The sequence below is a fragment of the Bufo gargarizans genome, chromosome 1 (assembly GCF_014858855.1).
Source record: "Bufo gargarizans isolate SCDJY-AF-19 chromosome 1, ASM1485885v1, whole genome shotgun sequence".
NCBI lineage: Eukaryota > Metazoa > Chordata > Amphibia > Anura > Bufonidae > Bufo > Bufo gargarizans.
In genome coordinates this window covers 702167530-702194559 of record NC_058080.1, presented here as the reverse complement: position 1 = coordinate 702194559, position 27030 = coordinate 702167530, and the positions used below count along the sequence as shown (strand labels likewise).

Here is a 27030-nt window from a genome sequence, read left to right as displayed (position 1 = left end):
TTTGATTTTTAACAGTCATGTATTGACAATAAGCGGCACCAGAGCAGCCGGTTAGACGCTCATCTCCCCTTTTAAACTGAAATAACACAGCTGAGCCAAACAAGATTTTTCAGGCTTCAGGGCTGATGGCTAAATAAGGTCTACTGTACCCTGAAGAAGTATATAATCCCAACATATCATCTACAGCAGGCATCCTCAAACTGCGGCCCTCCAGCTGTTGCAAAACTACAACTCCCAGCATGCCCGAACAGCCTACAGCAGATCATTGTGGGAGTTGTAGTTTTACAACAGCTGGAGGGACGCAGTTTGAGGATGCCTGATCTACAGGGTCAATATCTGCAGAAACAAACAAAGAATGAAGGTGACAAATGTGACCCAGGATCTTTTAAATCCTGAAAAATTCTGTAATCCTTGGCAATTTCTTCCCTCAGCAATTGGCAAATACACATGTCCAAAATAAAAAGCCCTCTTACCCACACATACACTATTCAGTTCATACAGGTTGGCACAGTGAATCCTTTATAGGTTGCGTCCCTTTGGTTGTACCGTAAAGTTACACGGCATGGAGGGGTCACCACAGACGAGGCTCCCCTTGTGCCCACGAGCGAAACACCCAGATGTTAGTACAACATTTTTATACTGATGTCTTCGAAATGGTGAAATAAATGCTGGGTGCAGAAGAAGCAGATGTGGGTACAACCATCCTCGAGGCACTGAGTGAATTCCGAGTCTCTGCTAGTTTGTCGACAAGTCCACGTTCTCCAGCGCTACCTGTTCTGCTGGATAATAAGGTTCTTGAACCAGTTACTGACCGCAAAGTCAACTCGTAAAACCAGTGCCGTCCCGATGAGGAGGAAGAGGCTGCTGACTGCAAAGCCCAAACCTTCAAACAAGAACCTAGGAGAAGCACAGACATAGACACAATACTCCAAGTGTCACAGTTATCCAACATCTACAGTTTATCATCTCAACACTGAGAAACCTTGACTTAAAGGCTATGCACACCTTTGGGGGGCAATTGTATTTTTTATTATTGCCTTGTCCTCATTTTGAGCTAAAATCCTTTTTTTAATTGGTCTTTATCAAAAATTCTGAACCCTTTTCTCTGTACAGCCTTGAGATTCTCTAGTAACATTTTGTCTGTTTTCACTCTGTTCTGTCCGGCTCCTTATCTCTAACCTCCTAACCATTCATTAGAGCTCAGTTCTTGTCTGACTGATAAGAATGTGGTTTAAATAAGGGTTTATGATGCTTTAGTAATTTAGTGAGAAGGGTTATTAGATGACCAGCACAAAGTGAAAGTATGCTTCTCACAGCTACACAGTTAACCCTTTAAGGCTACTTTCACATTCGCGTTTGGTGCGGATCCGTCATCCGTTTAGATAATACAACCGTCTGCATCCATCCTGAACGGATCAGTTTGTATTATCTTTAACATAGCCATTGTGCCAGATTGTGTCATAGAAAACGGATCTGTCCCCATTGACTTACATTGTGTGTCAGAACGGATCCGTTTGGCTCAGTTTCGTCAGACGGACACCAAAACGCTGCAGGCAGCCTCCACAGAGGAATGGAGTCGGAATGGAGGCAAACTGATGCATTCTGAGCAGATCCTTTTCCATTCAGAATGCATTAGGGCAAAACTGATCCGTTTTGGACCGCTTGTGAGAGCGCTGAACGGATCTCAGAAACGGAAAGCAGCTTAAGACAGAATGGCTGAATATTTTTTAATAAAGACCAATTGAAAAAATGATTTCAATGCAATCATAAAATAATTGCCCCCAAAGGTGTACATAGCCTTTAACTGATTAAAATTGCATATCCTAGTCATAACCAGAGCTACATTCAAAGTTCTACTGCTTTTATGCTGTGGCTGGTGTTTTAAGTTGTTTGAGTTGTACAGAACATTACCGTTTATACTCCAGAAGGAATATTCCTGGTGCTCCGATAGTAGATGTAAAACTACCATAGTGCTAGTGCCTGCTGCACGAGTAAGTATCCCCACAGCACATATACAGCAATTACTGTGCCCACAATCCCCTATAGTGCCCAACAGTACTTTCAGCTGCCACAAAATGGTTTATTTCTCCCACTCGTGATTCCACAGTAGTTAAAGGGGTTGTGCCAAGTTTTCAAGCGATCCTCTATCCACAAGATAAGGAATAACTGATTGTTGGGGTCTGACCATTGGGACCCCCACAGAATAGGGGATAACAGATCATTGGGGTTCCAACTGCTGGGACCCCCACCGATCTTAAAGGGAACCTGTCACCAGTTTTATGGTGTCCTATCTAAGGGCAACATAAATACGTGACGGATTCTCTTAGCAAAATGCTGGGTCACTTTCTTTAATTGACCCAGTCAATCTGCCAACATCTTGTATTGAAAAGCTCCAGCTCATAATGAGGAGTCCTGAATATTTATGAGCTCCTGACTCTCCCCGCCCACCTGCTGCTGAATGACAATTATTTTCCATATGAATCAGCAGCAGGTAGGCAGGGGAGTGGCTATAGCTCTGAATAAAAAAACGCTGGACTCAGTGACATCACGCTGGACTCAAATCAGCTCATTAGCATGCGGCATCTTTGTGTGTATATTATGAGGTAACCATCTAACCATAAGGTACTTTTTACCAGTTAATGATTGTATATAATTAGTTAGATTATAATCAAATATCCACATGACAGGTTCCCTTTAAGAGGTCTTGTTCCCCTGATCTGATGGAGTGGCAGGTTGAGCATGCTCTTTGACGCTCCATTCAGTCTCTATGGGACTTGAACTTGCCTAACTCCAGCAGTCACGTAGAGAATGAATGGAGCGACAGGGTGACAGCCCAACCTGCAGCTCCATCAGATCGGGGGAAATGGACCCTCTCAGGATCGGTGGGAACCCCAGTGATTTGTCAATAGGGGAAAACTTGCAAACTTGGCGCAAGCCCTTTAACCACTTCAGCCCCGCTAGCTGAAACCCCCTTCATGACCAGAGCACTTTTTACACTTCGGCACTACACTCCTTTCACCGTTTATCGCTCGGTCATGCAACTTACCACCCAAATGAATTTTACCTCCTTTTCTTCTCACTAATAGAGCTTTCATTTGGTGGTATTTCATTGCTGCTGACATTTTTACTTTTTTTGTTATTAATCGAAATGTAACGATTTTTTGCAAAAAAATGACATTTTTCACTTTCAGCTGTAAAATTTTACAAAAAAAACGACATCCATATATAAATTTTTTGCTAAATTTATAGTTCTACATGTCTTTGATAAAAAAAAAATGTTTGGGCAAAAAAAAAATGGTTTGGGTAAAAGTTATAGCGTTTACAAACTACGGTACAAAAATGTGAATTTCCGCTTTTTGAAGCAGCTCTGACTTTCTGAGCACCTGTCATGTTTCCTGAGGTTCTACAATGCCCAAACAGTAGAAAACCCCCACAAATGACCCCATTTCGGAAAGTAGACACCCTAAGGTATTCGCTGATGGGCATAGTGAGTTCATAGAACTTTTTATTTTTTGTCACAAGTTAGCGGAAAATGATGATGATTTTTTATTTTTATTTTTTTCTTACAAAGTCTCATATTCCACTAACTTGCGACAAAAATTAAAAAATTCTAGGAACTTGCCATGCCCCTCACAGAATACCTTGGGGTGTCTTCTTTCCAAAATGGAGTCACTTGTGGCGTAGTTATACTGCCCTGGCAATTTAGGGGCCCAAATGTGTGAGAAGTACTTTGCAATCAAAATCTGTAAAAAATGACCGGTGAAATCCGAAAGATGCACTTTGGAATATGTGCCCCTTTGCCCACCTAGGCTGCAAAAAAGTGTGACACATCTGGTATCGCCGTACTCAGGAGAAGTTGGGGAATGTGTTTTGGGGTGTCATTTTACATATACCCATGCTGGGTGAGAGAAATATCTTGGCAAAAGACAACTTTTCCAATTTTTTTATACAAAGTTGGCATTTGACCAAGATATTTTTCTCACCCAGCATGGGTATATGTAAAATGACACCCCAAAACACATTCCCCAACTTCTCCTGAGTACGGCGATACCAGATGTGTGACACTTTTTTGCAGCCAAGGTGGGCAAAGGGGCACATATTCCAAAGTGCACCTTTCGGATTTCGCAGGCCATTTTTTACACATTTTGATTGCAAAGTTCTTCTCACACATTTGGGCCCCTAAATTGCCAGGGCAGTATAACTACGCCACAAGTGACCCCATTTTGGAAAGAAGACACCCCAAGGTATTCCGTGAGGGGCACGGCGAGTTCCTAGAATTTTTTATTTTTTGTCGCAAGTTAGTGGAATATGAGACTTTGTAAGGAAAAAAGAAAAAAAAAGAAAAATCATCATTTTCCGCTAACTTGTGACAAAAAATAAAAAATTCTAGGAACTCACTATGCCCCTCACGGAATACCTTGGGGTGTCTTCTTTCCAAAATGGGGTCACTTGTGGCGTAGTTATACTGCCCTGGCAATTTAGGGGCCCAAATGTGTAAGAAGTACCTTGCAATCAAAATCTGTAAAAAATGGCCTGTGAAATCCGAAAGGTGCTCTTTGGAATATTTGCCCCTTTGCCCACCTTGGCTGCAAAAAAGTGTCACACATCTGGTATCGCCGTACTCAGGAGAAGTTGGGGAATGTGTTTTGGGGTGTCATTTTACATATACCCATGCTGGGTGAGAGAAATATCTTGGCAAAAGACAACTTTTCCCATTTTTTATACAAAGTTGGCATTTGACCAAGATATTTTTCTCACCCAGCATGGGTATATGTAAAATGACACCCCAAAACACATTGCCCAACTTCTCCTGAGTACGGCGATACCACATGTGTGACACTTTTTTGCAGCCTAGATGCGCAAAGGTGCCCAAATTCCTTTTAGGAGGGCATTTTTAGACATTTGGATCCCAGACTTCTTCTCACACTTTCGGGCCCCTAAAAAGCCAGGGCAGTATAAATACCCCACATGTGACCCCACTTTGGAAAGAAGACACCCCAAGGTATCCAATGAGGGGCCTGGCGAGTTCATAGAATTTTTTTTTTTTTTTGCATAAGTTAGCGGAAATTGATTTTTTTTGTTTTTTTCTCACAAAGTCTCACTTTCCGCTAACTTAGGACAAAAATTTCAATCTTTCATGGACTCAATATGCCCCTCACGGAATACCTTGGGGTGTCTTCTTTCCGAAATGGGGTCACATGTGGGGTATTTATACTGCCCTGGCTTTTTAGGGGCCCTAAAGCGTGAGAAGAAGTCTGGGATCCAAATGTTTACGCATTTGGATTCCGTGAGGGGTATGGTGAGTTCATGTGAGATTTTATTATTTGACACAAGTTAGTGGAAAAAACAAACAAAAAATTTCCGCTAACTTGGGCCAAAAAAATGTCTGAATGGAGCCTTACAGGGGAGGGGGGGGGGGGGGGGGGTGATCAATGACAGGGGGGCGATCACCCATATACACTCCCTGATCACCCCATCATTGATCACCCCCCTGGTAAGGCTCCATTCAGACGTCCGTATGATTTTTACGGATCCATTGATCGGATCCGCAAAACACATGCGGACGTCCGAATGGAGCCTTACAGGGGGGTGATCAATGACAGGGGGTGATCAGGGAGTGTATATGGGTGATCACCCCCCTGTCATTGATCACCCCCCCCCCCTGTAAGGCTCCATTCAGACGTCCGTATGATTTTTACGGATCCATGGATACATGGATCGGATCCGCAAAACACATGCGGACGTCTGAATGGAGCCTTACAGGGGGGTTATCAATGACAGGGGGTGATCAGGGTGATCACCCCCCTGTCACTGATCACCCCCCCTGTAAGGCTCCATTCAGACGTCCGTATGATTTTTACGGATCCATGGATCAGATCCGCAAAACACATGCGGACGTCTGAATGGAGCCTTACAGGGGGGGTGATCACTGTTAACTCCACCTATATAGACTCCCTGATCACCCCCCTGTAAGGCTCCATTCAGACGTCTGTATGATTTTTTATGGATCCACGGGTACATGGATCGGATCCGCAAAACACATGCAGACGTCTGAATGGAGCCTTACAGGGGGGTGATCAATGACAGGGGGGTGATCAGGGAGTCTATATGGGGTGATCAACCCCCTGTCATTGATCACCCCCCTGTAAGGCTCCATTCAGACGTCAGCATGTGTTTTGCGGATCCGATCCATGTATCAGTGGATCCGTAAAAATCATGCGGACGTCTGAATGGAGCCTTACAGGGGGATGATCAATGACAGAGGGGTGATCAATGACAGGGAAGTGATCAGGAAGTCCTTATGCGTGATCACCCCCTTGTCATTGATCACCCCCCTTTAAGGCTCCATTCAGAGGTCCGCATGTGTTTTGCGGATCCGATCCATGTATCCGTGGATCCGTAAAAATCATACGGACGTCTGAATGGATCCTTACAGGGGGGTGATCAATGACTGGGGGGTGATCAATGACAGGGGGGTGATTAGTAAGTCTATATGGGGTGATCAGTGGTTCATAAAGGGTTAATAAGTGACGGGGGGGGGGGGTGTAGTGTGGTGTTTGGTGCGACAGTACTGAGCTGCCTGTGTCCTCTGGTGGTCGATCCTAACAAAAGGGACCACCAGAGGACCAGGTAGCAGGTATATTAGACGCTGTTATCAAAACAGCGTCTAATATACCTGTTAGGGTTTAAAAAAATCAGATCTCCAGCCTGCCAGCGAGCGATCGCTGCTGGCAGGCTGGAGATCCACTCGCTTACCTTCCGTTCCTGTGAGCGCGCGCGCCTGTGTGCACGCGTTCACAGGAAATCCCGGCCCTCGCGAGATGACGCATATATGCGTGACTCTGCGCAGGGCTGCCACCTCCGGACCGCAGATCTGCGTTAGGCGGTCCGGAGGTGGTTAAAGTGCCCCCATAGTCCTTAACTCCACTGGAGGCCATTGCCCAGCTCCAGCACACTGAGTAAGCTCTGAGCAAGTCCTCAGTATGGAAAATCTGCCATATGTAAATTCTTCCAAAGGGGTTATATTTTTTTAAAGGGTCTAAATGGCATATAAAACAAAAGAAGTGATACTTGCCTCACTGATCCTCTATCCATTTCCCTTCCAAACTCCCTGCTGGTCTCCACTTCTTGGTCTGTCTTCACACACAGGAAATCACAGCCCATCACTGGCTAAAGTGCGTCACTGCGGCGGCCATTGATGGGCTGAATGGAGTGTCAAGAGAGACCAGAAAGCAGACACCAACGGGGCATGGTGGTTATCTTTGTATGTTGTTATATGTCACTCTGACCCATTTTAAAAAGAAAAATATGAGTGGACGGACAATCCCTTTTAATATGTTAGGGTTATATAAGAAACAACAATAAATGTAAGTATATTAGACTTACTTTGGTGCAAATACTTTCCAGACCATGAGATGGCGACGGAGTATCATGGCCGCACAGACGCAGGACAGCAGCTGCAAAGTCACAGAAGACAGAAGAAATAAATGGGAAATATTTGATTATCTGGAGAGGATATGCATTCTGGGATGTTTCCCTAATAATCTCTCTCCTTTCACAAATAGGAGCATCCTAACAAAAGAGCAGAGATGCTGGAGGGCGAGGAAAATATTCCCTGGCAGCTCCACCATGAGAACCTGTACACCGATCTGTATATGCTGCACCACAGGCAGAATACAGGCCGTAGTACTCCGAGCATGAGTTTGCAGGTCCACAGGGGAAAATTTAGAATAAGGGAGAGTTCACATCACTGTTATTTTTCTGATCAGTCAGAACAACAGAAAAATAAAGAAAAAAAACAGATACTGTAATAAAAATGGATCCTGTGCATCAGTTATGCAAATTGCCCTCCATTTCATTCATTTTTCAGACGGAAATGGCTCAAACGGATGCCAAATGTGCATTACGGATTCGCAGGATCCTTTTTTTTTTTTCGTTCTTCTGACGGATCAAAACAATGATGTGAACTCTAACAGAACTTCAGTCAGGTAGATTGAAGATTGGCTCTAATATGTACAGCCAAATATTAAACTATATACCTGCACTCCCTGAATGAAGAGATACTTGGTCCCAAGCTGCAGCAGAGCTACAGAGAACTTGTCCGGTTCCTCCCGGAGCCTCATCTCCATCATAGGCATATCATCGTCTTCAGTATCTCCCTCTTTGCTCGCCTTCTTTCCTTTCTTTTTTCGAGTGGTGGGGGCTTCACACAGGAATGGCCAGAGCAGCAGTAGACAGGATCCGGCTTCCTCAGAAGAGAAAAACGGAACTCCGTTAAAACAGTTATGCAATCAGCCGTCTCCATATTGTTCTCAGACGCATCCTTCCAGAGCTGGAGGTTCCTGAAATCCAATGTTCATTACAGTGCCGTTACCTGAGAACAAGATGTTGGCAGAGAAGGTGTTGGCGGCGACCATCAGGGCTGGGATGATGTTATTTGCGTGTCCATCCTGAAATCCTACAAAAGCCGAGTTCCAGTGGATGGCCGGAAATACTGGTTGGTGACCGGTGGAGTAGAAGTTTTTAGAGGCGGCAAGAGACCACGCCAGAACTGCGTACCAGGGGACACTAAATAATTCTGCCAAAAAATTCAAAAACAGTTTAAAAATTCCAGTCATTCAAAGATTCACTAAATGCAGCCCGAGTATTCTGTATGGTCATGGAGACATGGAACTAGACCGATCAGATATATTCCATGAGCGGGGTTCGCACCAATCAACAAACCAAAGGATCCAGGAACTCACAGCTAAGGCTACTTTCACACTAGCGTTCAGGGCTCCGCTTGTGAGTTCCGTTTGAAGGCTCTCACAAGCGACCCCGAACAGATCCGTACTGCCCTAATGCATTCTGAGTGGACGCGGATCCGCTCAGAATGCATCAGTCTGGCACCGTTTGTCCTCCGCTCAGCAGGCGGACACCTGAACGCTGCCTGCTGCGTTCGGGTGTCCGCCTGGCCGTGCGGAGGCAAACGGATCCGTCCAGACTTACAATGTAAGTCAATGGGGACGGATCCGTTTGAAGTTGACACAATATGGCTCAATTTTCAAACGGATCCGTCCCCCATTGACTTTCAATGTAAGTCAAAAAGGATCCGTTTGCATTATCATGAACAAAAAAATAAAATAAAAAAAATTTCTGAACGGATCTAAGCGTTTGCATTATAGGTGCGGATCCGTCTGTGCAGATACCAGACAGATCCGCACCTAAACGCAGGTGTGAAAGTAGCCTAAAAAGTACAGGACTGACACAGATCCCTTCACCCTTCATCTCACAGACCAAAGCATCAATCATTAGGTTTCGGTCAGGCTCCATGGGGTGAATTCATGTTTTTTGTTTTTTTTAATACTGATGACTTATCCTCTGGTATCTGACCGAGCCCAGCTGCTATACAATGTGCCGCGCTGTACTTGGTAAGCTGACAGAAGGCTGTGGGTTTTCCGCATGCGGATTTTAGAAAGGAAAAATAAAATAAATTTACATGCTTCGGACTTTGAAATCCGCAACGTAGGTCAAAATACGTGTGGAAAAAAAAAATCTGCATTGTGTGCATGAGAATTTCAAATTCTCATAGAATACAATGTACATGACCTACAGTACTGTGTGCATTTAGCCTAAAAGTTTTAGAAACCCCCTGTGATGAACCCATCCCAATCTAAATATCATTATTTCAGGCTCTGTTCACACCACGTTTAGTGTGTGCATTGCCAAACTGCCCATCTCACAAATTGATATACGATTACTTACCGACACCGTCACCGTAAATGTTAGCGATGTATCCATGGATGTGCAGGATGATGAAGGCCTCTAGTAAGAGCAGCAGGAATGCCGGGGTCAACCGCTCACTGTGCAGCAATATCAGAACCAAGGTAAGAATGGAAAGAGTGATAACCATTGCGGCAGAGTAGACGCTGCCTAGACCATAGGCCTCCACAGCTGCTCCCTTCTTCCTGTCCCCTCCCTCGACTCCATGTTGAAGACGGCTCTTCAACGTGCGCTGCATTGTCCTGTAGATCTGTGGGATCACATGTTGTAGTTCAGCCGCAGAGCCGGGTGCTCCATGGTAAGTAGTCACTGTGCTGTCCACCTCCGAGACCCGGCTCTTCATGAAGACGGTTATAGGGTTCCACAGAACCAGCAGGAGGCCCAGTGCGGCCAATGTGTAGATGGCTCTGGGACAGGAAACAAGAGCGAGGTCAGTGAGCTCCTTCAGCTGTGCAAAACCATCTTCTGTACCTGAGCTCAGGGCCCAGTAGCAAGCGACTCCTAAAACAATAAGAGGGAAGCCCCAGCGGACGTAGAGCACCAGCGGAGAGGTGCTGTTGAGGTTTCCATAATGTTGCAGCCACTTCCTGATGAGGAACACAATGAACCCAATACACACGACGCAGCAAACATAAAAGAGGTTCTTCAGCTCAGGGTCCCGAACACTAGAGAGAGGAGACAGGAGGGACGAGGGCTGACAATCTGGAGTCTCTTCCCGGCAATTATGGAAGAGTCCAGAAAGACGAAGGCAAATCCCCAGTGCGGCCAGTAGCCACACAAGCCAAGTGCCATCCTTCCTGTAAGCTGGGGTCAGGGAGGGTTTCAAGGACTCGCTTCCCAGAGGGGTAAACGTAGGGAGCATCAGTTTACCATCCCAATGTAGTTTGACCACAGTCACTGTAAGCAGAGACAGGAGAAGGAAAGGGGCCACTTTCCCCTCTGCGACCACATAGCTGTCTGAAAACAAAGAACAGCAGCGAAATAAGAGCACAGCACAGGGTCCGGATAGTAAAAGATACACAGGACGGGGCCGCCATGTCATCTGTGAACACTTCTGTGTCCGAAAATTGAAGTAGAAACTGATCTGCGAGACAACAGTGGCTGCAGCACAGAGAGTTACTAGGTCGAGTACCACCACAGACGTCCATACTGCCAGGACCAGCGGGGCAGTGACCAATACAGTAAAGAGAAAAGGATATCCCAGCAGGTGCTTGTAAGGCAAAGTTAAGGCTGATCCAGCCTCCGCAATTATGTAACACAGGAAACAGGAGGTGAGCAGCATGATGCAGCCCATGATCATATGCAAAGGGTGGAAGCGAGCCCAGGACTCCATGCAAACAGCCCGGGCTTGGTTCAGGTAGCTCTGGAGCCCTTGTATAATGTTCTTCAGATGAGCGTCCAGCTCTTCCTCAGACTGCTGCTCCCGCTGTGACATAAGCTGCTCAAATTCTGCAGTCAGCGAGGAGAACAGATCCGCAAGAACCCTCAGCTTCTCAGCAGGCAGGTCACCAGCGGCCCGGGAATAGGAGTCCAAGTAGCGAGCCACCTGTTAGAGAGAGCAAAGGGTAGGAAACCTCACATAAAGTGACCTCAAACATGTCAGATGGATATTACAAGTCAGCATTATATTGTGAGGTTGCCATGGTATGTAATATTCATGATCCTAGGACGGGCCAACTACTTGTGGTTAGTAAGGGTCCAGGCCCCAATGCTAAGCAGAACACAGGGACTCCTAAAGGACTCAACACAGCGCTGATCTCGTCAATCTCGCTTGGTACTATACAGCTACTTCCACATATGCATTTTGGCATATTGGTTTTGAGAAGATCTCAAAACCCGGGCCAATGGGGTTCCGTTTTGTCCCCATGCATTTTGAATCGAAAGAGATCTGTTCAGGATGCATCGGGAGTCCCTCCGTTCCATCAGCATTCTGTTTTGTGACCGGACACGAAACCGCTGCAAGATGTCGAAACGGAATAAACTGGGTCCGTCACTAAAAACAATGCAAGTCAATGGTGATGGATCCGGTTTTTTAGGATCCTAAAAAAACTGGAGCCATCACCCAATGACATTCAATCTATTTAGTGAAAATATCCATTTTTTTCCATTTAAATTTAACACAACCGCATCCTAACGGAACAGATGCCTACTGATGTGGAATCAAAGCAGAACCGTTTTGGTCAGGGCTCAAAACCTGAAACTAAAACGCATATGTGAAAGTAGCCAAACTCACTTGAATGAGCCTATGATACATTACTTTGGTCTACATTTGAAGATTTTTTTTAAGCTGACTTGCCTATTTGTACTGATCTTACTCAATTTGAAGGTGCAGATTCCAAATATCAGTTTTTATAACTAAGAAATGTTATATATTTAGTTTAACCCCTTCCCGACCAGCGCCGTAGTACGGAGCGCTGATCGGGCGTGTGCAGGAGCTGTGCCCACCCGATCAGCTGCAGGGGACCGGCTGTTCCCGTTAGCCGGACCCCTGCTGTAGGCGCCGCATTAACCCGCATGTGGGGGACTGTGGAGGGAGGGAGCTCCCTCGCCTTCCCCATCAGGTCCCAGCGCTGCTGTGACGGGGACCTGATGGCAGCCCGATGCCTTCCACAGGCATCGGGGCTGCCTTCCATGTAAGCCTGTGAGATCCAGCCCCCTGGATCTCACAGGCAGGAAGGCTGTAAGTGTATTACAGTGTGTAATACACTTACAACCAATGCATTACAATACAGAAGTATTGTCATGCATTGTAAAGGGGATCAGACGCCCAAAAGTTGTGGGGACAAAAAAAAAAGTTTATAAAGTTTTGCATAATAAAAATAAAAAAAGTGTTCTTTTCCCATAATGAAGTAATAAAAAAATTGTAAAAAAAGTATACATATTGGGTATTGCCGCGTCCGAATCGACAGGCCCTATAAAAATATCACATTATCCACCCTGTCAGGTGAATGCAGTAAAGAAAAATAAATGTGCGAAAACAGCCATTTTTGGTCACCTTCCCTCACAAAAAGTGCAATACCAAGCAATCAAAAATGTGTATTAAGCCCAAAATGGTACCAATCAAATCTTCATTTCATACCGCAAAAAATAAGACCCTACCTAAGGCAATCGGCCAAAAAAAAATAAAAAAAATATGCCTCTCAGAAAATGGCAACCCAAAAACAAGATTTAGATCTGTTCAAAAATGCATTTACTGTGTAAAACTTAGGCCTCATGCACACGTTGTTTTGGTCCGCATCCGAGCTGCAGTTTTTGCGGCTTGGATGCAGACCCATTTACTTCAATGGGGCTGCAAAAGATGCGGACAGCACTCCGTGTGCTTTCCGCATCCGTTGCTCCGTTCCGTGGTCCGCAAAAAAAATATAACCTGTCCTATTCTTGTCCGTTTTGTGGACAAGAATAGGCAGATATATTAATGGCTGTCCGCGCCGTTCCGCAATTTGTGGACCGCAAAACACACAACGGTCGTGTGCACGAGGCCTTAACAAAAATAAAAATGATAGACATATTAGGTATCGTCACATCCGTAACAACCTGCTCTATAAAAATATCACATGAGATGCTCCCTCAGGTGAATGCTGTAAAAAGAAAAATATGAATGTACCCCAAAATGGTAACAAACCGCCATCTCATGTCACAAAAAAATGAGACCCTACCTAAGACAATCACAAGAAAAAAAAAAAAATATAGGGCAGTCAGAAAATGACAACACAAAAACAAGATTTCATTGGGTTCAAAAATGAATTTAGTGTGTAAAACTTAACAAAAATAAAAATAGACATATTGGGTATTGCCGCTTCAGTAACAATCTGCTCTATAAAATATCACATTATATGCCCCCTCAGGTGATTACTGTTACTGTAAAAAAAAAAAAAATCATAATAATTAAACTAAGCCAAAACAGCCTTTTTTTTCACCTTGCCTCACAAAAAGGTACCATCAGGGTCTCTTCAAATACAAAATGGTGCCCAAAAACCATTCTAGCAAAATCTGGCTCCAAAATCCATATGGCGCTCCTTTCCTTCTGACCACTGCCACGTGCCCATAGAGCAGTTTATCACCACATATGGGGTATAGAGCAGTTTATCACCACATATGGGGTATTTATGTAAACTGCATAATCAGAATAATGCATATTGAGGTTTAGTTTGCTTTTAAATACAAAATAGTTTAAGACGCACAGGTCTGAATGACCACCATACGGGGTGCCCACAGTCGAGTAGTAACACCCCACTACTCAAAAAGTGAAAATCGTATAAATTAAAAAGAGACTGGGCACACCTCCAGATATTTGGCCACTGTTTTTAATAGTTAAAATGGTTAAAAGTAATTTAACCATTACCACTGAAGAAGGGGATATCTCAGCCCCGAAACGCGTTTGGTCGGACCCCCCTATCAACCAAAGGAGTAGTGCACTACCCATAAGGATAAAGACTTTTACCCAGCGTCCATGGAAAAACCCACGTAGAAAACTACACCGAATTGGATCCGAAGCCAAACCGGCGGACCCACGTGTATAAGTCTACGTCAGGGTAAGACTCTTTGGAGGAAAAGATAACGCAAGTATACTAGATCTGCGCAGGACGGCTGGAGCCGCATCAAGAGGGTAAGACCATTCCGACCTACAGGTCATTATACCCACAATCTAACAGGACACTACTGTTTTAGCGCACATACAGCGGGACGCCGCTGTTTGCTCAACTTCTCCTTGCTCTCACTGCATGCGCTATTAGGCAGTACAAAGCCGCCTATGAGACACGGAGCCTTTTACGATAACTCCCAAGGAACTCTCCCAGACCAGTGCTAGCTATTCTCCGCAATTAGGCTATACGTATGCCACTTTAATGACTGCTATCGAACTCCATTTTTAAATCACCGCAAATGATTTGGTATTTCAAGTGACCTAAGCCTTTTATGTGTTTTAAGTTTTATGAGTCAGTATTTTAGTGTCATCTATTATCTAGGATTTTATATAATAGTGCTCACCATCTATTGAAAATTTTATGATCATTACTTGTCCGATTATACAAATGTCAGTCTGAACATTATCTCTATTATTGTCTGTTTAAATTACTTTTAACCATTTTAACTATTAAAAACAGTGGCCAAATATCTGGAGGTGTGCCCAGTCTCTTTTTAATTTATTAGTTTGCTTTTAACCATTGCTGTGTTGCAAGAAAAAATTGATTAATATAAAAAAAAAAACTGCATAAAAAATTAAATTTTGAAATTTCGCCTCCATTTTCCGTTTATTCTTGTGGAACACCTAAAGGCAGGGCTCCAGATGGCGAACCAAGAGAAGAGAAATGGTACCTGCTGGCTGTTGAGGTGGTAAGCACTTGTCTTTGACAGCAGAGCTGATAATTTATCTTCAGGCCACCCAAAGAGGTCATCAATAATAGCCCCCAGGTTACTGTATGGGATGGGGAGGCCTAGGAGCAGTGACAGACTCGGGACCAAGTTCACTTGAGGAACAGCAGGAGGGTCCTAAGACATAAAGAACAAATCTCATCAGGTAATGACTGTTCATGAGGCCAATACCAATATCCAACACCCAAATCTTCTACCCTTGTAACACCACAACCTGCAGACACATTCTACACAGACTAATAAGGGCTCATGCACACGGCCGAATGTATTTTGCAGTACACCAAAAACGGATCCACAAAAAATACAGATCACGTCCGTGTGCATTCCATATTTTGCGGAACAGCTGGCCCCTAATAGAGCAGTCCTATCCTTGTCCATAATGTGGACGATAATAGGACAAGTTCTGTTTTTTTGTGGAACAGAAATTCGGACATACAGAAACAGAATGCACATGGAGAAGCTTCCGTTTTTTTGCGGACGGACCCACAGAAATTAATGGTTCCGCCCACAAAAAAACCAGACCAGACACGGAAAGAAAATACATTCGTGTGCATGAGCCCTAACAGTGTACGCAGCCACCTAACATGGACCCCTGATGATTCCAATTTATCGACCATCCCACTGTCTGCTCACACATACAACATGTTGCTCTACTTTGTCTGGCAGAGTGACGGACCAGATAACGGCAATCCAACAGACCCCATTCTTATCAATGGAGTCCACCAGGTGGCGTTGGTGTCCGTCAAATGACAGATCTAGCTATTTCCATTTTTTTTCTTGCAGAGGCTGGAGAGTCACAACACTGCCCTAAAGCAATACCGTCTGCAGCCAGTCAGCAAACAGCGGAGCCTTGCTGTACAAGAAGAGCGCCGCAGTCACTTCCTTCTCGCTGTCTCCTCCATGATCTCCGGTGTCTGTCATTCCATGGTCTCCTGCCACCACCAGTAGGGTCTTATCATCCAGATGTTCTACAAGTGAGCTGTGGAGATAGAAGGCAGTTTCTTTACCCAGGCTGGATGTATATAGAAGCAGAACATCTACAATGTTTGTTACCTGTGACAAAACCATTTTCACACCCCGATACAGGGGCTGCTAAATGCCGCCGACAAAAATCATCAAAATAACTATTTTACACTCACGTGATAACTTGATTCATCTGCATCAGTTTCTTGGCAGTCTCTGGGTGGTCTGGACCATGCTTGTGCCCACAATGATCAACACCAAGAAAATGGGCAATGACCACATCCCAGTCCTCTCCGTCCACTGTTAAGAAAAATCAGACGACTATTTTAGAGCATTCTGAACTAATGAGGTCCTGAATTTGGGCCTCCAAATATAAGTCGGAATGGAGAACAGAGATAAAGAGGGGGATTCAGGATGTCTATGCCTTAGGCCTCATGCACGTAAGATATCTGTTCTACAATATGCATTTTGCAGATATCCATATCGCATCCACATTCTTTACGGACCAATTGACTTCAATGGTTCCACGGTCCACATTTTGTGTACAAGTATAGGACATGTTCTATACATTTGTGGAATGGACATACGGATGCAGATCCATTACTCATGAATTTATTTATATTATGTATTTTACATTTTGTGAATTATGTTATTTATGCACTTTTACTCCAGTGTAGGTCCTGTATTATTGTGTCTTGTGTGCGGGGGACAATTTGCATGCTAGGCGCTAGTATCATAGATGAGATGGTATTGTGATATCACAAGCACGTACATTTATCAAAGATGGGTCCTATATTAAAGGGGGTTCTCCAGGACTTAAAAAAAAATGAAAATACTTAAATATTATTTTATAAGAAATATATTCACAAATACCTTTCATTACTTAGAATGGCTTGTTTTATCTAGGGAGCAATCTTTAGGAGAAATAAGATGGCCGCCGTCCTATCAGTACACACAAAACCTGTCCTAATCACACAGGAGGACAAGTTACTTCACCGCAATGAGCCATAGTGCTGCCTCATCCTCCCCTCTGCTCTGCCTGCGCGTCCCTTCCACATGTACCACCTGCAAGACTGTAGCGAGAACGCTCCAACAAACTGGTACACAAACTCTATCTACAAGTGAAACAAGGCACGACATGCGCCATTTTTAGAAGGAACCAGGCAGTATACACCCAGCTGCACTTAAACCGGGGGTGACACAGACTTGATAAAGGGGTCATTAGTAGAACTACAGGTAACAGCACACTGCTAGTCCGTTGCACAAAGATATGAGCAAATACTGAATAAAAAATAGCTGCTTGGTGGCCATACTTACTGCAAGGGCAGTTAGAAGCGCATATAATTGATCAAAAATATGTCGGGCCCGTCATAACTCCCCGGTTATTTTTTGGAAAATAGTGGACTGGCTGGCAAGATGACAAGGTATCCCACACTTTTCATGATACAGAAATGTCGGGGGCTGCTGTGCAAGGGTTTACGCAGTTTTCCCCTGTATGGAAGAATCCGCACCTGCCCAAAATGTTCCCTTTAGATGGCTTCTCGCCTTGGGAGCGTAAAGGAGTGAGATATTTATGTTAGCTGCAGAGTGCTGGCGTCTTTAAGTCCTTTGATCAGTTAAGAAATGAATTTGGTCTCTCACATATGGCCTTTTATCAATTTCTGCAATTACGACATGCTTTTCAGACACAGGCAAAATCCTTATCGCTGAAATGTACTACGATCCCGTTGTTTCAGCAGCTTCTCACAAACAGTTCCTCGAGTGGCCTGATATCATCCATCTACAGGAACTTATATGTGAAATCACTGAAACAAGATGTTTTAGCAGTCAAATATAAATGGGAAGATGAGGTTGGGCTGATTACAGAAGAGCAATGGAAGTCGCTTTTAGCACTCACTCCGCAACTGTCGGTTTGTGAGGGGCAACGTATGTCCCAATTGTTTTTGTTACACCGGGTGTATAGGACTCCCGAGTTTTTATGCCGGATTGGTGTTCGGGCAGGTGCGGATTGTCCTAGATGTGGTATGAGTCCTGCAACCTTGTTACACATGTTTTGGGATTGTGCGGCGCTCCGGAGTTTCTGGACCACGGTTCTGGCCTCTATAAAAGATGCATATAATATTACGGTTCCACCTGGGCCAAGAACATGTGTGGTAGGGATATTGGACATTAAAAACCGCCATCATCGTCTGGGAGTACAGCAGTTGCTATTTCAAGCTAGGAAACTGATAGCCAGATACTGGCTTAGACCCCAGTCTCCATCTAGGGGAGAATTTCTAAACAGGATGTCAGATATATTGCACCTAGAAAAAGGTGTGTACCGTATATTAAGAGAAACTGTGTAACGAAGTTCAATAAGATATGGGAAAATTGGGAAAAGTATAGGATACAGTGTACGGATTAACCTCCTTTCCTAAATATACTGTGTTGTAAGAAGTAGCGAGGATAGTGTTTCTCTTTGCCTTTTCTCCTTTTCTCCAAGTAACTTTGGATCTTGATTTACTTAAAATGAACAGAATGACATAAGTTGGGTGCTGGGTGGCCTGTTAAAAAGATATGAGACATACACCATGTACTGCTCTCTGTAAGTTTAGATAATGTAACCGGTTGGATTGCTTGGGTTGTTCTTTTATTTATAAATCAAAAGTGGTGGGAAATTTGGTTTGTACAATTGGCATTGTGTAACAGTAATGCTTGATCTCATGTACGTCTATTATGCTGGATGTTACATAGTGTGCTCACGCGATTAATAATGTGATTGTACATGTGATGCTTTGATATTTCCTTTATTGGCTATTGCATGTATATTGTACAGACAATTTTCTTGCTTTTTATTTTTGCAATTTACAGGAAATTGTTAATAAAAATTATCTGATTTAAAAAATAATAAATATGTCGGGCCCATCTACCGGACGACAAGGTGGCTTCTAATCAGATGGGGCCTACTCTAACTTGCCTCTCCTGGGCTTACAGCCTACAATCTGGGCAAAGTAGCCCCCAGCTATAGCCTACACATGCCTCTCCCAGGCTGTCAGCCTGCAATATGGGCAAAGCAGGATACAGCTGTACAATCTATCTAATTAAAAGCACATGGTAAATGGGCGGTGGTGCACGGCTCAAACTCACCACCAGGGGGCGCCGCCACCCCCCCCCCAGTGGCAGCGACAATAGGGAAGAAAAACAAACGAACCAACACCTCCATAATAAGTAAATTTAAGTTTGAGCCGTGCACCACCGCCCATTTACCATGTGCTTTTAATTAGATAGATTGTACAGCTGTATCCTGCTTTGCCCATATTGCAGGCTGACAGCCTGGGAGAGGCATGTGTAGGATATAGCTGGGGGCTACTTTGCCCAGATTGTAGGCTGTAAGCCCAGGAGAGGCAAGTTAGAGTAGGCCCCATCTGATGAGAAGCCACCTTGTAGTCCGGTAGATGCGCCGACATATTTTTGATCAATTATATGCGCAAAGAGCTTCTAACTGCCCTTGCAGTAAGTATGGCCGCCAAGAAGCTATTTTTTATTCAGTATTTGCTTATATCTTTGTGCAATTGACCAGCAGTGTGCTGTTACCTGTAGTTCTACTAATTCCATTGTGTTTCAGCCAAGGTAGCGTGCACCTGCCTTCTCAAATTTACTTATTATGGAGGTGCTGGTTCGTTTGTTTTTCTTCCCTTGATAAAGGGGTCGTCGAGAACCCGAAACGCGTTGTCTCGTAATAAACTTTTTTGTATCCTGCATCGGGTTGTGGCTATGCGCCTTACGATCGTCTATTATCTGGATCACTCCACGGTGACAAGCTGAGATACGTTTTCCTCTGCTCTGCTTGTCAGGGATTATGCTCCTGAATACAGGTGAATCTCTGTGGGAATGGAGATGATGAGGAGACATGAGAGGAGGGTGAGGTGCGGCTAATGATCAGCAGCACTTGTATGATGTCTCCATTACCACAGCCTGTCATGTCTGTCCTCTCTGTACTTCGTCTCCTCATGAACTAAATTCCCCAAAGATTCAGCTAAAGTTCTTATCACCTGTATTCAGGATTATAATCCCTGACAAGCAGAGCAGAGAGGAGGATGAGGCAGCTCTTTATCTCAGTGTTGTGAAGTAACGTGTCCTCATGTGTGATCAGGACAGGTTTTGTGTGAACTAATAGGACAGAGGCCATTTTGTTTCCCCTGATGATTTCTCCCCAGACAAAACGAGCAATTATAACTAATGAAAGGTATTTAAGAATATATTTATAATAAAGTACCGTAATATTTAAGTATTTTCATTTTCTTAAGAACCCCTTTAAGTACAACTCCTCTTGCAGAAAACAAAGCCTTATACGGTTACACCTTACAAAAAAAATAAACAAATGACTGGTGGAATGAAAAGAAACCAACGAACGAATGGTTGTGGTCCTTGAGGGGTTAACCATTTTCTCCAGTCCAGGTCTACCGACGGCAATACGGACATGATACTAGTAAAATAATCTGGAAAGCAATGGACACAAGAGCTCATATACGTGGATAATGTCACTCACCGGTTGGGTACAGATGCTGCAGGATCCCGTCGTCCACAGTATGGAGGTCCTTTACATTGAAGGATGGGAAGAAGTAAGACTTGTAGAACTTCTTGGGGAAGAGTCCGTCCCAGGTGTCGTCCCCCATGAACACCACTCTCTTGCCTGTAATACAGATTAGTACAGGATTAATTCACAGGATATAGCAGGCAATTCCATAGTAAAGTGTAGTACAATTAGAAAAACATGTCAGCTTTTTATCTAGAAACGGAGCCAAGGGTTGCGTGAAGTATTGCCGGTCAGCCCTATTCACTATAATGGCGCTGAGCTGCAATACCAGACACAACCCAGAGACGAGTGTGGCGCTGTTTCTTAAAAAAGGGACAGAAAGTCGTGCAAAGGGGCCTGTGAGTTCAGTCTCTAGGGCACTGAGGATGTAGAGCTCTGCCACTGCCATACCCCATTATCTCTTGAGGACAGAATATAAGTAATATACAGTCTACGACCCACACCACAATATTCTACTGTGACGACACGCACCGTTTTGTACCATCTGATGGATCAAGTTGTCCTCCTGGATGGCATAACTGGCAAAGTTGCTGCCCACGTCCACAAAGGTTGGCAGGGAACCAGTGGTGAAGCCTTTGATCCTCTGCATGGTGGTGGTTGGAGGGTCAGCCCGGAAAGGGTACAGCCTGGCATGTTGTGGCTGTGATGTGGTGAGCTGGTGGATCACGCCTAGCTTGTTCTCGTAAGGTTTTGGGTTGTCGTTTGCAGGGTTGTATTTGGCAAAGTCGTATTTGAGAGCATCGATAATGACTACCACGGCCTTCTGAAACCTCTGTGGGAACCAGCAGGGGGCGTCCTGGAGGTTAGGAGCAGGAGACGGGGGCTCAGAACAGCGGCTCTGGTTGCTGAGCTCAATTCTCATGAGAAGAAATCCACTCATGAAAAGCCAAATACCGGAATAGAAGGAGACAGCGAGCCAGGCCAGGAACAGAAGCAGCGGAGCCCTCTTCATCCTGCGGGATCTGAACACGAGACATGTCATCAGTAAAAGGTGTCCTCTCTACAATGCTGACAACTACGACTGCTAATATTACAATGTCCACAAGGGTTGTCATGCAGCTTTACAGACTCTTCATGGCACGTCCATTGTCGTTGTTGCGTTCCTCACTACTCACTCTCTCCTACTGCTCTGCCTGAGCATGTGTCAGTCTCAACTGCGATTATCACATTCTATTCATGCACCACAAAGCTAAGGACGATGTCACTTTTATGTATTGAATAATGTTCTGAATCACAAACAAAGCTGCAGCAAAATAAAATTTTGTACGATGCATAAGGCCACCTCTTAGCCAGCTTGCAGAATGGCGGGACAGCACTTCTAGCAATAAGGGTGCGTTCACACTAGTGTTAGGGATTTCCGTTATAACGGAAAATAACAGAATGCAAAACGGAAGCCTTTAAAAGGCATTTTGTTTGCTTTCCGTCCTAATAGAAGTCTATGGGAAAGTATAACGGATCCTGTTGACAGGACTCTGTTTTCCATCTTGCATAACGGGACCCCGACGGATCGGTTTCGATTCCCATAGACTTTTGGAATGCCTTTTAAAGGCTTCCGTTTTGCATTCTGTCATAATACAAGTCTATAAGCAGAAGAGCGGATCCGTCCTTCCGTCTTATGGATTCCGTTATTTTCCGTTATAACAGAAAGCCATAACGGAATCCCTAACGCTAGTAGGAACCCACCCTAATACAGGAATATCATGTAGGGATGATGGGGAAATTTATTATAGGGGTTGCCGAGCATGCAGCTATAAATGCGGGGGTCCTATTCTAATTGCATCATACTTGCTGGGGGTCAAATGGTTGCCTCAGAAGCTGTGATGCCCAGAATGCAGATCGGGTAGGAGAGAATACCTGGACGACCCCTTTAATATCCTCTGATCTTCAGCCTATGACCGGTCAGTAGACGGCAGATGATGATGAGCCTGTAGTCTGCGGACAGGTAAGTAGGGGGCTTGTGCTGCCCCCATGGTCCTGTATGCTTATATCACTTCTGGGGTATGACCAGATTGTGGAATCAGCTAGGAGACGGCCAGGCGTGCGGTTTGTACACCTGCTGCCTTTATGATACGCCCCCTCCCCCATTTGCTATTGAGCTTCTGTAGAAGGTCACACATCTTATCAGCCTCCACTGTTCTCCAGTCACCTTCTGTCCACACGATGTGGAGAGAATCAGACGTTAGCCTGGTCTTCAGGGGGTTAAGCCCACCTTTGTCTAATCCAGGCATGCTCAACCTGTGGCCCTCCAGCTGTTGTAAAACTACAACTCCCAAAATTCCCTGCTGTAGGCTGATAGCTGTAGGCTGTTCGGGCATGCTGGGAGTTGTAGTTTTGCAACAGCTGGAGGGCCGCAGGTTGAGCATGCCTGGTCTAATCTATTATGTGGAGGAAGGGGGAGATTTCGGCTCTGTTCATATCAGCCCTAATATTCCTATTGTATAGGAAGCACTAGATCAGTGGCACGCTGGACGTGAACGGCGCCCAAAGGACCCCACGGGCTCCATTGGGTCTCCCCAAAGCAGTGAAGCATGTTTGGAGGCGCTGCATTGAAGCCGTAAAAATGTAGAAAGGCGAAAACAATACGATGATGTTGTGTTTTAGACACTTTTTATGCCCCTCGTTAAAAAAAAGCATCTATAAATGGACATGATTCAGGGGCGAACAAGGGGGGAACTTAAAGTGGTCCTGGAAAAAACTTAAGTGGCCCCATGTTGTAGGTCCAAATTAATAGAAAACATCCCAGGAGAACCAAATACCAAAGCGCAGCACAAAATGCTTCCACCCGCACCAAAGTATAAAACGGTATCATTGCCCTGAGGAAGGCAATACCGTTGAACTCAGGAGGCCAGGTGCAGACGTATCTGATGCCCCTACATTCATTATCGCTGAGAGCATCAGATCTTTATGTACCCAGCTGGTGGCCATGAGGAGGGCTGGAGGGAAATTTACCTGTAGGGTCTATAGCCGCGTGATGGCCTGTGCCAAACTGCTCTGAAATTCTGGTACAAAATGCATCAAACCCATCGTAAATCCTGGGCTACTGCTGACTGGGAACGTTTTACACTAAACCGAAGACAACATTGTGCCAGATGTGACGCTGGGTGTGTGGAAACGCAGCTGCACCCTGGGCGGTTGTGTTGCCAACCATCCAATGCCCAGCGAGCATTGCGCACTGGGCCCATTAATTAGACTAGGACACATGGATTTTTGCTGGATGTCTGAGGGCTGCCTCGCCAACCTGCCCGCACAGTCTGCAGCTTCGCCTCTTCCCGCCCAATGCCGTGTCACTGGGGGTATGCCTGGACAACACCTTTAAGTGATGTAACGCCCCTATTTCGAGGGCAACGTACACACAGTGACCATCAGCAGTGGGGATCTCTAGTACAACGTTTCCAGTAGATCAGTATACTGATGCCACAATAGTCACATATACACACACTCCATTCCCTCCATTACTCTGCACACAGGATGCAGTATGGGCTGGAATTAGAAATAACCCTCTCCTCCCTGTCCTTGCTGTGTACAGAGGTGCACGTGGGAAAGGCGGTGACACACGTGCAGAATACAGTAATACTGCCCATGCTGACAGCAGAAACCTTCCAGACAGTGATAATTAATAATAACAAGGCACAGGAGTCACCTGGGAGCCGCAGCTGCTTGCTGTCCTCACATTGATTCTGAGGTCAGGAGGACCCGGAAGAGCAGAACAACGTCACCAGGGCAACGCGACCATAGAGACCACAGGTATACAGCCATAGAGAGATGACCTATCTGACTATAGGAAAGACTCGATAAAGCGAAGCGCCGACTAGCAACACCTACCGTCTGGCGGCAGTATTGCAGGCCGACTCTGAGAAGTCTGATGACGCATGCTCAGTTGTAGTTTCTTTACAGGTGACGCCCCCAGAGTTCTCACTTTACTCACTGTTGTGGCAATTGCATGGAAGGGCGTGCTGGGCTTTGTAGTTCTTCAGCCTCTAAGTGCTGATAGAGGAGGGTATTTACCTGGTAGATCTTGAGGGCTACCATTCTCCTCTACATGGCAATGATAGACTGATAATAACTACAGGACCTCAGGTTTATCTCTGCTGGCATGATAAATGAATTAAAGGGGTTGTCCATGTTATTATATATCCTCCCCAGAGTATGAAAAAATGTGAGATGTCCTATGGAAAATGAAAGGTGAAATCTGATTGGTTGCTATGGGTAACTAAGCCAGTTTTCCTTTACACCAGTTTGATAAATCCCCGTGACTCGCACGGCACCGGCCTCCCGCACCTGCCAACAAACGGCTCCATTGCTTGGCTATGCTCTGTATTACAAAGCATAATCAGACAGGCGTAATAAAACTCATCCACGTTGTGTCCCCTAAAAGCGGACGATTTTCCATCCACATTGAATCAGTCTGATCTCCGTTTCTCCATATGGCAGCGGTAGGTCATCCGTTTTTTCGTGTCCGTCCAAAAATAAAAAGTTGAACGTCAACCAAGCATAAAAAACAACTTCTGATGACATCACATGTGCAATCCGGTTGTTTTTTTGTTTTTTTTTCACTGACCCATTAACTTGAATGGATGAGTCTACTGTGAAAATTGGACCAAACCAGTGCCCGCTGTGCTCCTCTCTGCACAGATCAATGGCGAGTCGGCCCACTGTGTTGAATGTGTCGGTTTGCTGCCCATTCTACGCTTGGACATGAAAAATCGCTTGTCTTAACAAGTAGTAAGTCACACGTGGTGGCTCCACCGCAGATTTTGGTGTAGAGGCTGCCGGTTTGCTGCAGATTTCACTCTCTCCATTGCAAAGGATGAAACCCCCAGCAGAAATTTGCAACATAAATTGACAGGCTGTGGGTTTAAAAACCACTTTGCCGCGTTCCGCCGAGGTGTCATGGATCCACCACTTCTGTGTGTGAACAAAGTCCACAATAATCAGACCCACGCCTTCCTCCGGGCTACGGATCATGCATCAGTCAGACCACTCACATTTAAGTAGTCCAAATAGGAAGCTCCTTTATTGGCATCTTTCCATAAGGCTACGTGCACACGAACGTTGTTTGTTTCCGTGTCCGTTCCGTTTTTTTTTTTGCGGATAGGATGTGGACCCAATCATTTCAATGGGTCCACAAAAATGCAGACAGCACACCGTGGCATGTAACCTAAAATCGATACACACACAATGAGAACTATTTTATAGTTCTCATGGCCGGATCACGCTTCAGCTTGAAAGCGCTTTTATGGAAAGACACAAATAAAGGAGATTCCTATTTAGGCCTCTTGCACACAAATGTTTTGTTTTTTTCCGTTTGCGGGATGTTTTTTGCGTTCTGTATATGGAACCATTCATTTAAATGGTTCCGCAAAAAAAAAAACAGAATGTACTCCGTATGCATTCCGTTTCCGTATTTACGTTTCGTTGAAAGATAGAACATGTCCTAATATTGCCTGCAAATCACGTTCCATGGCTCTATTCGAGTCAATGGGTCCGCAAAAAAAATAAAACTGAACGCATCTGTATGTCTTCCGTATCAGTTCCGTTTTTGCTGAATCATCTATTAAAAATTTTACGCCCAGACCAATTTTCCTATGTGATTACTGTATATGCCATGCTTCTGTTGCCGTTTGCGATCTGCAAGAAACGGAAACCAAACGGAAAAATGGAACCGGAAACACTACTGAAAAAAAACACAGAAAAACAGATCCGGGAAAAACGGCCCGCAAAACACTGAAAAAGCCATACGGTCGTGTGAAAGAGGCCTTAGGCTAATGAGTGCATTTCGTCCGGATGTGATGCGTATAACGAGCGCACAGCATCCGGACTGAATCCTACCCCAATGTATACAATATATAATATATATCGATCGGCACTGCGAGAGATAGAGTGGCGGTGCGCGTGTCCCATGTAGATAAAAGGAAAAACGGACCGGCACTCGCTGTTAGTATATAATCTTGTGATTTACTGTTGTTGAGGAAGGGTGGCTCGTATGCATATGTGTATGTGTGTGTGTGTTGGCGGTGCATAATGTTCCCCTCAGAGGGCGATGTGCCCAGCACCTGCGCCCATCCGCCTCTGATATTCCCCAGGTGCTCATCCATGCCCCGGTGGGAATTCATATAGTGTGCCCCGTGAATACATATACATATATGTACATATGTGCCCCTTTAATACATATGTGTCCCTTTAATGTATCTGCCCCCTTAATATGCCCCCTGGATTAATGTGCCCCTTTCCATATAATGCCCCCTTATCACATACAGCCCCGTATCATATAAACCCCCCCCTACATGGACCCAGATGCATCAATGTGAATGTGGCCCAAGCATTCACATTGATGTATTCTGAGTAAAGGCGCCAGGATG

General features: G+C 44.9%; 1 protein-coding gene across 1 annotated transcript; it reads right to left on the bottom strand.

Moving 5' to 3' along the window:
* Positions 1-24383, bottom strand: PIGO (phosphatidylinositol glycan anchor biosynthesis class O). Its single transcript, XM_044292612.1, has 11 exons — positions 24312-24383; positions 21143-21633; positions 20624-20767; positions 16272-16395; positions 15952-16111; positions 15076-15249; positions 9745-11308; positions 8375-8578; positions 8040-8245; positions 7387-7457; positions 1-897 (listed from the first exon to the last, which is right to left on the bottom strand). The coding sequence occupies exons 2-11, from the start codon at positions 21621-21623 to the stop codon at positions 768-770; spliced, it is 3258 nt and encodes a 1085-aa protein (XP_044148547.1). The 5' UTR covers positions 21624-21633; positions 24312-24383; the 3' UTR covers positions 1-767.
* Between the last annotated feature and the right edge of the window lie 2647 nt (positions 24384-27030).

Bases quoted from the DNA above. Each gene is read 5' to 3' on its own strand.
- PIGO (XM_044292612.1), bottom strand. From the start codon at position 21,623: ATGAAGAGGGCTCCGCTGCTTCTGTTCCTGGCCTGGCTCGCTGTCTCC. The intron at 16,396-20,623 runs GTGAGTGACATT...TTTTCTTAACAG, and splicing joins GCAGCATCTGTACCCAACCG to TGGACGGAGAGGACTGGGAT. The intron at 898-7,386 runs GTAAGTCTAATA...TGCTTCTCCTAG, and splicing joins TGGAAAGTATTTGCACCAAA to GTTCTTGTTTGAAGGTTTGG.